Raw genomic sequence first — 15,372 nt, forward strand, 5'->3', positions numbered from 1 at the left:
TATTTTTATATTTCTATTATATAGAAGAGTGATGTGGGAGGACGATCAAGGGCAAAAATGTAATTTCAAGCCAATAAAATTTATGAAGAAAGATAACAAATAATTCTAGAATTATCTTTATATATATGAAGTGAATAATGATCTAGGCAAAAATATAATTTCAAGCTAACAAAAATTTAGCAAGAATGATAACAAAAAAATTAAATAGTTCTAGAAACATCTTAAGTTATTGCTATTACCATTAACTTATTTTATTATTACTTCACTTTTTTTTCTTTTTTTTTGTGAGTTATTGTGATATCCATTTTATTATTACTCTATTTTACTATTACTTTAATTAAATTCTTAATATTTTTTCTATTCATTATGCTGATAAAAAATGTCTACTTTTTATATAAAAATATCATGAATTAATTATTTCAATCTTTATTTTGGCTATAATTAGTATACTTGAAAATAAATTAGTGTGATAAAATTAATAATATATATTGAATTAAAGAAAAAGATGTTAAAAGTAACTTTACAAATAAATATGAATAGGATGATATATTTGTATTAAAGATGACCAAGATTAAAAATGTAATTTCATTTTAACAAAAATCTATCAAGAATAAATAATTCTAGAAACATTTTTTTATATATGAAGTGAATTATGATCAAAGGTAAAAATGTAACTTCATGCAATTGAAAATTTGCCAAAAATGATAACAAGAAACTTAAATAGTTCTAGAAACATCTTTAGTTATTATTATTAGTATTATCTCATTTTTATTATTTCTTTATGAATTATTTTTATATCTATTTATTATACAAAAGTAAATAAATAATGATTACGCTTAGCTCTTAATAATTATATATCAAGTATAATATTAGGTGGAACCAATCAAAATTAAAATTAAAATATATATATATATTAAATTTTGTGTATTGAAATATTTTTTTATTTTGTGATCTTAAATATGTTATATAAAAAAATTAAAATTCAGAAGTTATTTTTTTTTTGAAATTAAATAAAAAATAAGTTCATATAAATCTTAAAGAAGGGAGTCATATATTAAAAATGAAATGTATATGTGTTATTATTATTTAAAAAAAAATCGTTTGGCTTCCTTCTATTAATTTGTGCATATATGTGGAGTTTTAAAAATTTGAACATTTTAATATAGAAAATAATGATTTGAAAATTTTAATTCTTTCTTTTAATTTGTAATTTGTTACATATTTCAAATTTACATAAAAAAAAAAGAAGCTTAAAAACTCAATGTAACAATTTAAGATATTTTTAGAAAATATAATTAAAAAAGATAATGAAATTTAGTTGACTCCCTTATTTTTTTCGAAACAGAAAGAAAAGGTGCACATAATGTTTGAAAATAACGTAAGATACAAAAAGTACTATGAATCATAGTAAAATGATAATTAAAAATACTTGAGAATCATATAAGAAATTTCGTTTACTTTCCTAAAATCACTTGTATCACATAAAATAAAAAATGTGAAGTAACATATATTATTCGAAAATAACATAAAAATTACATAAATTAACAATTTAAAATGTTTTTTTAGAAAACACATAAAAAGTTTAGTTCACTTTTTCAAATTTCATTTATGCCGCACAAATTGAAAGAAAAAAACTAACATATATTAAGCCTGCATTGATGCGGACACATTATATCTATTAATAAAGATAAATATATTAACACTTGAACAACAAAATTAGAAAAAAAGAGATGGAATGATATGACAAAAGCAGGAGTAATAGACAGAGATACAAACGAAATCAGAAGTAGTAGCTTAGTCTCCATTTTGTGTATCTTTTACATTATTCTCGATATCCTTTTATAGGCATTATTACTCAGAATAGTTATAATGCTATAGTAACAAGATAAGGTACATTAATTTTTTAAAAAGCTTTTAAAAAATATTTTAACAAAAAATTGAGTTACATATCAACTTAATTAAGTTGAATAGAAACAAGTCCTACTCAAACTTAAACAAATTAAATGGATTAAATTTAAATTTGTCACAATTTAATTTGAATGTGCTTTTGAAATTATCCAAATTTGCTCCATAAGTTTAAGACCTAGGTCATCGACAGTCCTATATGACTGTGATGGTTGAAATACCCATCAATTTAAAAACCATACCCACATATATTAACCCGAACCGGACTGACCCACCCGAATCTGCAAAAAAGTACCCTGTATCCCGCCGTCGCCGCAATTCTTGGGCAAATTTTAGCAGCTCCATAAACTCACCCTTCCAAACCACCGTTAAACACCCAAAACCAGCGACCGGACTCCGTTTTGAGTTTGAGGTCTTCCGGCGGTGCTCTGTTTATGCTTTCTACCTGAGTTTGAGTTTCTAAATGGGCTCGTTGTTCACTATTTCGTATTCTGCCTAATTCGAGTTAATTATTTTTTCCCTTTAAGTTTTCTTGCTTCGTCTGTCTTCCCCTAGAGCGCCCTTGCCATTGAGATTACTGTGTGGTTGCTTGTTTGGTCGTGATAATGGAGTTTAGTGCAAATATGAACCTCGATACAGACAACTGGAGGTAATCAATTTCTCATTAAACAATTGTTGTTTCTATTTTTCAGTTGAGAATGTAAATTTTAGAATCTTTCATGTGCTTATTAACTGTAAAATATGTTGATTCTGTTCTCTTAATAGCCAGAATGATCAAGACAGCAATGCACTTATATTGCCGGACAAGAAAAAGAAGAAGAAGAAAGAAAAGGAACAGGTATAAATAGATAATCAAAATCCATGTAATCAGTCTTTGCAGACGACAACTGATTGTTTCAATATATTTGATCAGGTGTCCAAAAAGCTTAAGCCTAAGAATAATAGTATTAAGTTAAGCCAATCGCAGAAAAAAAAGTTGAAGAAACTCGAGGTAAATCCGTCGAGGAATGTCATTGTTCTCTTATTTAGTACTTAAATTTTCATCTATATTTTGGACTGCAACTAATGCTGACTTGACAAATGTAGGAAGACAAGGAGAAGGCGGTACTTTTAGCAGAAAGCATTAAGACCTTGAAGTAAGAACTGCCTCATTTACTTGAACAACCTTTCACTTTTAAGGATTTAAGAACGTTTTTTCTGAGAATGATAACTAATTCATATTTCAGGAAGCACCAGATCCAAGATGATGTTTATTCACTTATGTGGTCTTCAAGGAACTTGGGTCAGGTTTGTGTATTCCATCTCGATTATACTTTATATCTGACTGATCAGACATTAGCTCTAAAAGCATTTCCTCTACTGTGGTAGGGTGAAACTAGCCGAGAAAAACGTAGAAGAGAAATACAGTTTTCTAGGGCAGGGCTAGATGTGCCACATAGGGATCGACCAGTCAAGAAGAGGACTGTTGACGACCTATCTAGTGAGGTCTTGCATGATTCTGAAGAAATGCAGCTGAGTCCAATAGTCAATGGCCATCTTTTGCAGTCCTCCATAGGAGAAGGTGGTGTTCCAAGTGATGCACCCATTACACCAGGGTCTTCTCAGGAGTTGGCTTGCCATAGCGAACTTTTAGTATGTGATAGAGATGCTTCTGTGCCAAGTAAGCAAAAAGAGGATAGAACTGCAGAATGCTTAAAGTCAGATTATCCGCAAAATCACCTTTCTGTTCATGATTGTCATAATGAGGGAAGGAGGAAATCAACGGTATTGCTTAACTCTCTGTTTATACATCCTTTTAATTTGTGGTAACCATGGATACAGTGCCTAATTTTCATTAAGGCTCTCTCATATGCATGTCATCTGTGTTCTGTGTTGTCTCTTCATATCGAGCAGGATGGTGCCAAGGCTGTTCAAAATGCCATCCTGAGCAATAGTACCAACTCAGCTAACTGTCTTTCTGAAAGAGATTTAACAACTCCAGTTGTGGTGCATGTTTCAAGACCAAAGGAGGTTGAAAATAACAGGAGCAATCTGCCGATAGTCATGATGGAGCAGGAGATAATGGAAGCCATAACTGACAACACTTGTGTAATAGTTTGTGGTGAGACTGGTTGTGGTAAGACAACCCAAGTGCCACAGGTTAGATATTCTGTTGTTCTATATGCTTCTTTTTCCTTCCATTGGTGATAATGATTTGTATTTTGTTCTTCCTAAATTTCCAGTTTTTTTATTTTACTGGTTTTATCTCTTGCTTTTTGTTTGGGATCTTTCAGTTCCTTTATGAAGCTGGCTATGGTTCAAATCATTCCAATGCTTGTGGTGGTATTATTGGTGTGACTCAACCACGCCGTGTTGCGGTACTTGCAACTGCCAAGCGAGTGGCATTTGAGCTTGGTGTTCGTCTTGGCAAAGAGGTTGGTTTCCAAGTTAGACATGACAGGAGGATAGGAGACAATTGTTCCATAAAGTTCATGACTGATGGAATTTTGCTTCGCGAACTGCAGGTAAGATTTCAGTATTAGTTTTAGGTGAACTTAATCTTCGTTCCTACCTTTTAAGTGTTGTGTATTATGTCCTCATATCATCCTTTTGTACATATTGTCTCCAACCCTATAAGGGGTGCAAACCATTTCAGTGCTAATTCTTTAAGAAAAAATTAGCAATACAGTAAATAGTGAAAGAATCGAAACCTCATAAATTTCACTTTTCAAGAAGCCACAGAGACGTTTCAATCAATCAACTATGCCTTCATTTCTAACTAGCTGGAGTTGGCTATATCCGCTATCTCCATTCCACTCGATTCAGATCCATTTTTAATCAAATAATGGAAAATCTTAGTCCTATGGGCTTCTGCTTAGAAGTTATTTTTTATGTGAGTGTCTCCTTTGATTGTTGAGATAACATGAAAAAACATTGGTAACCATGTTAATGGCCAAGCAAAGTTCAGAAGCGGGATCAATTTTAAAACTGGGGTGCAGTTCAGACAGTGTTTGTGGATGCAACTATAATCCCACTGGTCTTGTTAAACCTTCTGCCGTAAGATGATTATTGTGCTGCAGGTTGTGAGGTCTCATTACAAAATTATTTATATATTTTTGGGAGAAAAAATCTTTTTGAGGATATTGATTAGGCACACTTAGGCATTTTTGCAATTTGCACATTAAGTCGAATAATGTTGAAAGAAACTTACATGTACACTTTGAAATAATTTAATGTTTGTTTGAACAATTCAAAGAAGGACATAAAACCAAATCTCAACTACTCCTTCATGCTTTCCTATAAACAGTAAGTTCTTATATGCATGAAAATATCCTTTCTGTGTCATTAGAAGGAAAGGATTAAGGTTCCAATTGTATTCGGTGTCTCCTGAATGAAGCTACTTGTTTGGATTGGGCAATGTCACAGTACATGAGATATTCAATTCATGCTCCATGTTGTCTATTGTGGATGCTTGAATCTGATTTTCTTTGTTCTTTGTAATTTGTGCTTTGTGAGCATCAAATATTAAGTGCAAGCATTGTTGACCTTGCTTTTCAGATATGAGTTAAAAATTCTAATTGCATAAACTGGTATATGTTGGGGTTACGTTTTTGACAGGTAGATAGTTTTATGAATTTTGCGATATGCTCTTAGCTTTATGGAGTTAGGACAAACAATAGGTGAAATGAAACAATGATTAGCATAGGGTTGCAAACATGGATCAAGAGTATATGCGCAAGGCCTTTCTCTTCTTCACTCAAAGAGGCTGCACCCTTTATTTTCATGATGTTTGATTCATAAAGATTGATTCTTTTGAAGTTGTACAGACTTCTTTTAAAATTATTATTTAAAAAGGCTGTGTCCAATGGATTGGACTTGTAGGGTTATCTCTATTTGTTTATTAGAGAGAGACAGAGAATGAAGGCCATAATTTGTTATTTGTAGCAATACCAGATTGATCACTCATCTTACTTGTCTTAGAAACTGGCTTGTTAGGGTTGTCTTTGAAGGCCAGACTCCGATGATATATTATGCAATAACGGAAAACTAAAAAGTGATGCAACTGCAAAGATTTAGTTGTTGCGGTCTTCTCACAATATCCTTTGAGCAATTTGAATTTCGTGCTGTTAGTTCTCTTGAATTTTCATGTAGTTAAGCAAGTTCATAGTCTTCTTATGATGATATTTTATACCTACCATCCACCTTTTATGCAGAATGATTTTCTTTTAAGGCGTTACTCGATCTTAATCTTGGACGAGGCTCACGAGAGGAGCTTGAACACCGATATACTAATCGGTATGCTTTCACGTATAATAAGAGAGCGTCAGGTGAGAAAATGGCTTGCTGTCTCCATGCTGTCGGTTGTCATTTCATTATTTTAAAAATATTAGTGGTTAATCTAAGAACTCTTGTTCTCTTTGTTTCTCTCCTGCTCTCTCTCTCTCCCTTTATGGATATGTCATCAGTCAATGCATCTTCTTGCTACCCCTCAACCGCTTCAGGGGACTTCTCCTTTTTGGTTAACAACCTATGTTGGGCTGACTAAGCCCACTATCCTACAGTTTTTTACTAATATGACTTCTATTGTGCATGTTTTTTTTCTGTAGAAAGAATATGAGGAGCAACAGAAGAAGCTTCTTTCGGGACAAACAATAATCCCTGAAGAGAGAGTTTATCCACTGAAACTTGTGCTGATGAGTGCTACACTTCGAGTTGAGGACTTTATGTCTGGCAGAAAAATTTTCCGTGATCCTCCCCCTGTAATTGAAGTCCCTACTCGCCAATACCCAGTAACTATTCATTTCTCAAAGAGAACTGAGATGGTGGACTATGTTGGCCAAGCATATAAAAAAATATTGTCAATTCACAAAAGATTGCCACCTGGTGGTATACTTGTGTTTGTGACAGGGCAAAGGGAAGTTGAATACTTGTGTCAAAAGCTGCGCAAAGCTTCTAAGGAGATAGTTGATAGAGCTTCCAAAGATCATAGTGAGCTATCTTTGGCATCTGAAGGGAATACTTTCAGGGAGAAGGTTGACAGGGAGATAAGTGAGGCATTTGATGTTGAAAGGAGTTCTTTAAATGAGATAACTGAACGCTTCAATTCCTATGATGAGGATCATGGGGAATCTTATGAAGATGACTCAGATATTTCGTATGATTCAGCAGATGATAGTGATTTGGATATTTATAGTGATGATGATGCAGGGCTGATAAACCAGAAGTCTCCAAGCTCTGATGGTAAGTTAGATGTCTTAGGTGAGGCGGGAAGCCTAAGATCACTGAAAGCTGCTTTTGAAGCTTTGGCCGGTAAAAAAACGTCAGAGCCTGATTCCGGCGGAAAGGAACTTGTTCCTATCACTGAAGAAGGGACGACCTCAAATGAATCTGAACCTCTGTTAAGCAAGGTTAGGATCGGGGCTAACGGGACTTGTGCTGGTCCAATGTGTGTTCTACCTCTTTATGCTATGCTTCCGGCATCCGCACAGCTTCGTGTGTTTGAAGAGGTCAAGGAAGGAGAACGCCTTGTTGTTGTTGCCACTAATGTGGCTGAAACCTCATTGACCATTCCTGGTATTAAATATGTGGTTGATACAGGCAGAGAAAAGGTCAAAAACTACAACTCTTCTAACGGTATGGAAGGATATGAAATACAATTTATAAGTAAGGCTTCAGCTTCTCAGCGTGCAGGAAGGGCAGGAAGAACAGGTCCTGGGCACTGTTATCGGCTTTATTCTTCTGCAGTCTTCAATGACATGTTCTTTGACTTCTCAAATGCAGAAATATTGAAAGTACCAGTTGATGGTGTTGTCCTACTTCTGAAGTCCATGCATATTGATAAGGCAAGTATCTTGTTTTAAATAGGCTATTATCCTATATGTTCCATCACTTGGTTAAAAGTGTTAATTATTTTGAGTATTTGCCAAATACACCAGCATTTTCTGAATTTAATTTTCTCCCTCTAAAATTCTTTAATGCACCAATTGTTCACGTCAAATTTTTATATAGGTTGTGTATATCCTTCCTCCTATCACATTTTGTTATCAACTTTATAATGCTTCTTTAGTACCTTTGTTAGGCTATAGGAATACAGAATGTGAAGTCCAGATTTTTTAAGCTTTGTCTGAATTGATTCTTTTTCGTAGCTGTGACTTCCAGTAAGGAATTTTACTACTGAACAAGTGATTTAGATCCACCATCTTAAATTTGTTCGAAAGTCTGAATTGTAGTGATTGTTTGATAATACCTTAAAATAATGGTCTGCTTAGGATAAGTACTCGTGTAGTGGGACATTGAGTTTTTGTGATACTTTATATAAGCTAAGATTAGTGTGAGCATTTTCCTCCTTTTCATTCAATTGGCATGTATTGTGATGGGATAGTGCCTCTTATCTTGGTGTTACTGTGAATTCTGTCAAAGGTGTCCATTTTCTGGACAAGTTTTATTAGTGGATTTTATGGAGCACAATACTAGTTCCTCTGTTTTTTCTTTTTTTGTGTGTAGAGAAACATGTTGCGTCTTTGTCAATGTAGATGTGCGCATTATTTTTTGTGGAATGGCATTGTTCATATTTTCAGCTATTTGTTGACGGTTCATTTTATTGGGGTTATTGGAGAACATAGACCTGGTTTGGTGTAATTGGACTAATCTGAATTATGTTACAGTAAAAACATATGCTCATAGTTTAGTCAATAGTTGTCATTTCATATGATTGTCTTGATAAGTAATGGAACTTTTTGTCCTCTTCATCCTTCTTATTTTTTATTATAATGTAATATTGCCCTCAATTCCCGAACCAAAGGTCTATCAGCAACAGTCTCTCTACCCCCTCAAGGATCCCATAGGCTGGAAACAATCTTGTGGGTTCCAAAAACAGAGTGAGAAGTAGTCGTTTGAGGAGTTCTCTAAGCTTTCTAACTACTGTCAGGCTCTCCCTTCCTCCCTCCCAGCCCCGACCCAAAAATCAATAAATCATAGATTAAAAAACTGTTGGATGGTCGACTTTTTTTTAACCCCATCACCATCAAAAAGGAATAAAATCACTCATTAGTCATTTTACTTGCTTATCTCAAGCAGGTTGATGATTTCTCTTCTAGATGATTCTTTATGTTATTCTTCTTAGTATTTATGTACTACCATCATTGATATGTGTCCATGGTTATTTCAGGTTGCTAACTTCCCTTTCCCGACTCCTCCTGAGCCAACTGCCTTAGTAGAAGCAGAGCGTTGCTTAAAGGTTCTTGAAGCACTTGATAGCAATGGAAGGCTGACACCTCTAGGTAAGGCCATGGCACAATATCCGATGAGTCCTCGCCACTCCCGTATGCTCCTTACAGTAATCCAAATTATGCAAAAGGTGAAAGATTATTCCCACGCAAACACAGTCTTGGCTTATGCAGTTGCAGCAGCTGCAGCTTTGAGCTTGTCGAATCCTTTCCTTATGGAGTTTGAAGGGAAGAATAAAGATCTAGATGGCTTGAAGCAGGATGAGAAACCAGGATCAGCAGAAACTGAGAGATACTTAGGGAAAGAGGAGAGAATGAGGATAAAAAAGCTGAAAGAAACTGCTAGAGTGTCTCGTGCAAAATTTTCGAACCCCACAAGTGATGTTTTGTCCGTGGCATATGCTCTGCAATGTTTTGAACTTTCTGGTCAACCACTGGAATTCTGCAAAGACAACACGTTACATTTAAAAACAATGGAGGAAATGTCTAAGTTGAGGAAGCAGCTAATTAGTCTTGTTTTCAACTCCAAACTATGTGACTCACAGCAAAATTTCTCATGGCCTCACGGTACTTTGGAAGATGTAGAATGTGCTTGGAGGATTCCTTCAAACAAATGCCCTCTTCAACTGAATGAGGAGGAGATTCTGGGCCAAGCTATTTGTGCTGGCTGGGCTGACAGGGTTGCTAAACGTATTAAGGATGTTTCATCCTTATCAGAATCTGACATGAATGTTCATGCAGTTCGATATCAGGCTTGCTTGGTAAAAGAAACTGTGTTCCTCCATCGAAGGTCATCTATTGCTAAATCTGCTCCGCAATATTTAGTCTACACTGAACTACTGCATACAAAAAGGCCATATATCCAAGGAGCAACTAGCGTGAAAGAGAATTGGCTCATTAAGTATGCTCCATCACTATGCAGTTTCTCTGCGCCCCTCTCAGATCCAAAACCTTATTATGACCCACTGAATGACCAGGTCCTCTGTTGGGTGAGTCCAACTTTTGGTCCTCATCTATGGAAGCTCCCTCTGCATGGTTTGCCAATCATAGATGATTTCCTCCGGGTGGCAGTATTTGCTAGTTCCTTGCTTGAAGGCAAAGTTCTGCCTTGCCTAAAATCTGTACAGAAATTATTGGCAGCCTCACCAGCTAGCATTTTGAAGCCTGAGGCGTTGGGCCTCAAGCGGGTTGGCGACCTTTTATACAAGATGAGGATCAAGAAGAAAGGGATTGATAGTTGTGTCAAGCTAAGGAAGTTGTGGGATGATAATCCTCAAGAATTGTTTCAAGAAATTTTGGATTGGTTTCAGGAAGGATTTCATGAGCATTTTGAAGACCTTTGGGCAAAGATGCAACTTGAAATACTTTTAGACCCAAAAAAACGTTTTTCGGAGAAGGTCAAGAGAAAGAAAAGGAAACCACGAGCTTCTGATGATTAGTGACTATTGAATGCCTTGCAGAATATATATCTGCTTATTTTGATGATCTGAACTCCGTTGACATATTAACACAGGCATAATATCTCGCTTCGTCAAAAACACAGGCATAATATCTCTGCCAGTGTGAGGTAATGCTAGTCTCCTGCCTTCCCTTCCCTTGCTGTTCAGGTCATTAGATGTTTTGGTTTTGGATTGTCATGTGTTTGACCAATAAGTATTATTGTCTTCTCACATTCACTATGGGCAAAGGGATTTTAGTCAGTTCTTTTGAGTAATATTTTTGCACACTATGATTTTCTGTAAGGACCAACTGAAATAATGTCAGCTAATGCTTTGTGTTTCTTTTAGATATCATGCTTTAGGAAAACTTAATTGCTCTGAAGTTAGTTTGCTCATCTATGAACTACTATTGCTTCAAGAATTGAGGAATAAAATGCTAGTGTAAGATAATTTCCATCTAATTTAGGTACTGTTACCACCTACCGGCGAATTTAAATGTATTTTGGGGATGATGGCTAAGTGAAGATATATGAGGACATGTTCATAGTTTATTGAAAGACGATTGCTTTTAAACTCAAACAACAAAGTGAATATCATTGATACTGATTCAGTGTTTGGTATTATCTTTGAGATTTTTTAGGTTCAACCTCATGACCAAGAATTTCTATTACTATTACAGAAATCACGCCTGTATGTTCTCCATTAAGGCATAGACTAACAAAAAAAAATTTCTCGTATGAAGATCTACAGGCCATTGTATAGGCTTATAAGCATGTTTAAAAAATCCATGATGTGTTGCAATCTGCAGTTTTGCATTTTGTATCTTAGATTTTGTGAATGAAAGATCGTTACTGCCTATTCCAGGCACCTATTGGGCTTAAACAATGTCTTAGAGGTCATGCGTTAGGTTTTAATTAATTCTCTGTTATGCTTGAGTGCTACTAGACGAGGAATGTATGCTTTCTATGCCAATTTTTTTGAAATCTTAGTCATAGTTTAAGAGTTCCCCTATACATTCTTGACATCATGATATTAGAGGCAGATGCAAAAATCATGGATGCTTTGAAACTAGTGAGGGAACTTATGTCTTTGGACGGATTCTTATTAAATCAGGATGCTTTCTGCTCAAATATAACCCTCTATCGTATGATCTATATAAGATCTGCCTTTGTTTGCACTGTACTGTTATATGGCTCATAAGGTAGAAATAATAACAAATAAATGAGTGTGTCATGAACTTGGGTTGCCCATGATCATCATTTATTCTCATTGTAATTGTTACAGTTCTTTCAAACATGCTAAACTGGGTTCCTGTTGTTTGAATGGTTTATTATCTTAAACAGGTGTATTGTAGTAGAATCCTATTTTTAACTGTTAAAAGAAAATGAAAAAAAACCAGGTCTCTTGTTTCCAGTCCAATGGAAAGAGCTCTATCAATTTAGCTTTGGACAATTTAAGTCGTTTGGTCGGGAACAAGTTATCCCAGGATAACGTGTTTCATTAAGTTCTTTGCTAGACTTTTTAGCTTAGGATCTGTGGCTTGACTTCCATTTAAGTTCTTTCCTTGACGTTATGACCAGGGAGTTATTTTGGTTTTGATATGATACAGTGACTCATCACTTCCACAAAAGATGTCCTTGACTTTGAGAAATATTATAATAAAGGACAGGAGTTGAGATTAAAACTGTATATTCATTTGTTTGATCACAATTTTTTTAGAAAGCTCTGGTATCTGACTTAATAGTTAGTTTTTCCGAAATTTAAGTTTAACAATGAAGTGATATGGTCACAGTCCATGCTTGTATATTTTATTAGTAGGGTTCTTTTCAAGAAAATTTCCTATGCTAGTTAGTGAAACTCTCGTTGCTTCAAGTCTAATTTTGATTAAAGTATATGCTTGTTTAAAAGAATACTATTTAAATAATTTGCTATTGGATATCTAAACCCTGTTGAGTTATCAAATATTACATAGAAAATACTTCAGGTCTTATTTGATTAAATTCTGTAGATGTTCCTCGTATATTACCAATACAAGTCCTTTTTGGTAACTTTTTCCTTATTACAGTTATCTGTTTCTGAAGGCGCGAGTTTACATTATCTGTTAAAAATTTTGGTGTTTGGAGCTGGAAGATGGTATCAAGTTCAGAATCAAGGAACTTGATTTTTGATTTGGATGCAATGACCTAATGAAGAAAGAAGATCCAACCAAGACTAAAGCTACAACGACACCCATCTTCTAACATGGAAGAGAGTGTGTACACTGCAGGTTTGGACTCTACTTATACAAGAATTGAAAGCACATATATTTTGCCTTTAGATTCAATATTTATTACAGAACATACGCAAAGTATTATACTTCGATAAAGATCCCATCAGACTTCATTCTGTATCTAGTTAGTTGGAGAATTATAGTTCTTGGGACTGCACGTTTAGAAAATAGAAATGTAGTTTGTGTTAATGATGATCGTCCTCGTAATATTTGGTGAAGCATATTTAATCTTTGACTAACTAAAATGTGTATTTTTAGTCCTCTTATATATAAGAAAAATATATGGTACTCAAACTAGTTATAAAACTACCTTACTCTCAAAAGAAATATATCTTCTCAATTTCGAGTACTTTTAAGAAATATTTGTCCTTCTTCATCCATTTTGTTCCTGTCGAACTTTGAGCTAACGTGTAGGCAACAATGGTGTCTAAATTCTAACCAAATTAAATGGTTTTTATGTCTTGCACGATTTCTTCTACTTTGGCGGGAATTGTTTGTATTGGTTGAAATGAAACAGTGACATTCTCTATGAAAATTCAACAGGCGGTTCAACAAAATAATTTTTTAATTTTCCATGTTCGATTGATTAGTTTTTTTAATAATTTTTTTTGAAGAGAAATAAGTTTCTTCCTGATAAGGTAAATAACTTTTCTATTAGATGTAGGATAGTTTTTTTTTTAATACATAAATCCACTTATTTTCTGGAAGACATCTTTATCCTATTGAAAACACACATAAATATTAAAAAATATTCTCTCATTTGCATATTAGTTAACCGTAGCAAATTACTAAATGTATAGGAGTTGTTAACTATTAAGATAAATTTTCAAGTTCTTCTAATTCATAATTAACTAATCTAAATCTTCAGTGAGATGACTTCAAATTTGACCGCCAATCGCTCTAAATTTCTCACAAAAATCATATTTGAAATTCAAACTCTCCTTCTAATTCGTTCAATTATAAGTGGTCGAATTATCTTTTATAAAATAATTTTCACCGCTCAAATCTTAAAAATTCAATATTTCCGACCGCGATTTGAGCTACAAAACATAATAAGAGATGGATAAGTTGAAGAAACAAAAAATAGGTGAAAGACATAACTCTCAAATTATGTACAAGTACAGTATGGGTCAATTTAGGTAAGGACTAGAAAACATGAATACTAGAATTATAATTGCCTTTAAAGCACTTGGAATATTATTAAGATAGAGAATTACTTAATTTTGCTTCTTCAATTAATAGTTTCTTATTATATGAATATATTTTTTTCCTACATCATTATTACTTGCAACATTATTCACTATATCATTGAATTGGATTATCTTTAATTCAGTTAATTTAATCTGGTTCTACCCTAAATGAAAAGTTTTGCTTAATTTTATTATAAACTTTGATTTCGTTAGGGCCCGTTTGGCCATAAATTTTCCAAATAATATTTGGGAAAAATTTGGCAAATAATGTTTGTCCATACAATTTGTTATTATTTGGCAAATATCCCAAATTTTTAAATACTAGTTTTTTCTAGTATTTGGGCCAAATCTCATTATTCGGGAGATTTTGAAAATTTAAATTTTACCCCAATCTTTCATCTTTTACAAAAACACCCTCTCTAGTAGTTGCTTGCGTTGTATTACATAATTTTTTACGTGAATACCAAAATAGTGATGAAATATTTAGTGAATATTGAATAATGATATGATTGTTGATGAAAATTATTAAAAATTGGCTCTAGGTAACAAAGTCATGTGCTTTGTCTACTTCACCATGTATGGAATAATTCTTGTTGCACTCACTCCAAATTACCACATTGCTTTAGTGTCATGGACACTATTTGTTATTGTTGTAACGAACATCCAATTGACTTGTAATACAAATTTTTAGTTAGTTTTGATAGTTTTTAAAACTTGTGTGTATAAATCATATTTTTCTAAAAAAGTGAAATATATTTTCCAAACTCTATTGTCAAACACATGGTAAAATTTCACTCAAATATTCACTCAAATAATATTTGAAAATTTATAACCAGACGCTAGCTAAGTGGTTTTTCTTTTTTTCTTTTTTTTTTGTTTGTTTTGTGCATTTGGGTTGGCTGCCAGATAGGCAAAAATGTCTGTGAGCAAATTTTAGCCGAGTGGCGAGACACACCCCTGTTTCGCTGCATGCAACCGCACATTTGGCGCCAACTTTACTTAATACCCCATTTACCCTTCTATGTCTTTTTCCTTTCTCAATTATACTCTTTCTATCCTATTTTGTTTCATGACTTAAATACCCTTTCTTGAATAATTATTATTAATATCTATACAATTTGATTAAGTTGATAGTTATTATTAAATTAAATGTGGTCTCTTAATTAATAAATATATATATATATTCCTAGTAGGACTTGATCTCCAACATGTAGGTTGAATTAAATATTCCCCATGGTGAACAGTGAACATCTCTTTCTTTCTTATCTTCATCATTTTTATATTTAATTTTGATTGAATTATTTAATTTGAATTGAAAATTTATTAAAAATAATCTCTCTATAGTAACAAGAATAGACATTAAA

General features: G+C 33.6%; 1 protein-coding gene across 4 annotated transcripts; it reads left to right on the forward strand.

Annotated features, from left to right (window-relative positions):
* The first annotated feature begins 2,162 nt into the window (after nucleotides 1-2,162).
* On the forward strand, nucleotides 2,163-13,127 carry LOC107008059 (ATP-dependent RNA helicase DEAH13). Of its 4 annotated transcripts, none has more exons than XM_015206959.2 (12): nucleotides 2,163-2,554; nucleotides 2,671-2,743; nucleotides 2,819-2,896; nucleotides 2,992-3,041; nucleotides 3,132-3,192; nucleotides 3,274-3,669; nucleotides 3,799-4,044; nucleotides 4,179-4,409; nucleotides 6,099-6,212; nucleotides 6,492-7,727; nucleotides 9,053-10,677; nucleotides 12,631-13,127. In XM_015206959.2, the coding sequence occupies exons 1-11, from the start codon at nucleotides 2,511-2,513 to the stop codon at nucleotides 10,547-10,549; spliced, it is 4,026 nt and encodes a 1,341-aa protein (XP_015062445.1). In that variant the 5' UTR covers nucleotides 2,163-2,510; the 3' UTR covers nucleotides 10,550-10,677; nucleotides 12,631-13,127. The 4 variants fall into 4 exon arrangements, with proteins under 4 accessions (XP_015062445.1, XP_015062444.1, XP_027772319.1 ...); XM_015206958.2 differs by having other exon boundaries at nucleotides 12,615-13,112; XM_027916518.1 differs by having other exon boundaries at nucleotides 2,164-2,554; nucleotides 2,675-2,743; nucleotides 12,615-13,112.
* Nucleotides 13,128-15,372: the final 2,245 nt, after the last annotated feature.

The sequence above is a fragment of the Solanum pennellii genome, chromosome 1 (assembly GCF_001406875.1).
Source record: "Solanum pennellii chromosome 1, SPENNV200".
In the NCBI taxonomy this organism is placed as follows: Eukaryota; Viridiplantae; Streptophyta; class Magnoliopsida; order Solanales; family Solanaceae; genus Solanum; species Solanum pennellii.

Coding starts and splice junctions, on each gene's coding strand:
- LOC107008059 (XM_015206959.2), top strand. CDS start 2,511: ATGGAGTTTAGTGCAAATATGAACCTCGATACAGACAACTGGAG. Junction 2,555..2,670: donor CTCGATACAGACAACTGGAG/GTAATCAATTTC, acceptor TTCTCTTAATAG/CCAGAATGATCAAGACAGCA. Junction 2,744..2,818: donor AGAAGAAAGAAAAGGAACAG/GTATAAATAGAT, acceptor ATATTTGATCAG/GTGTCCAAAAAGCTTAAGCC.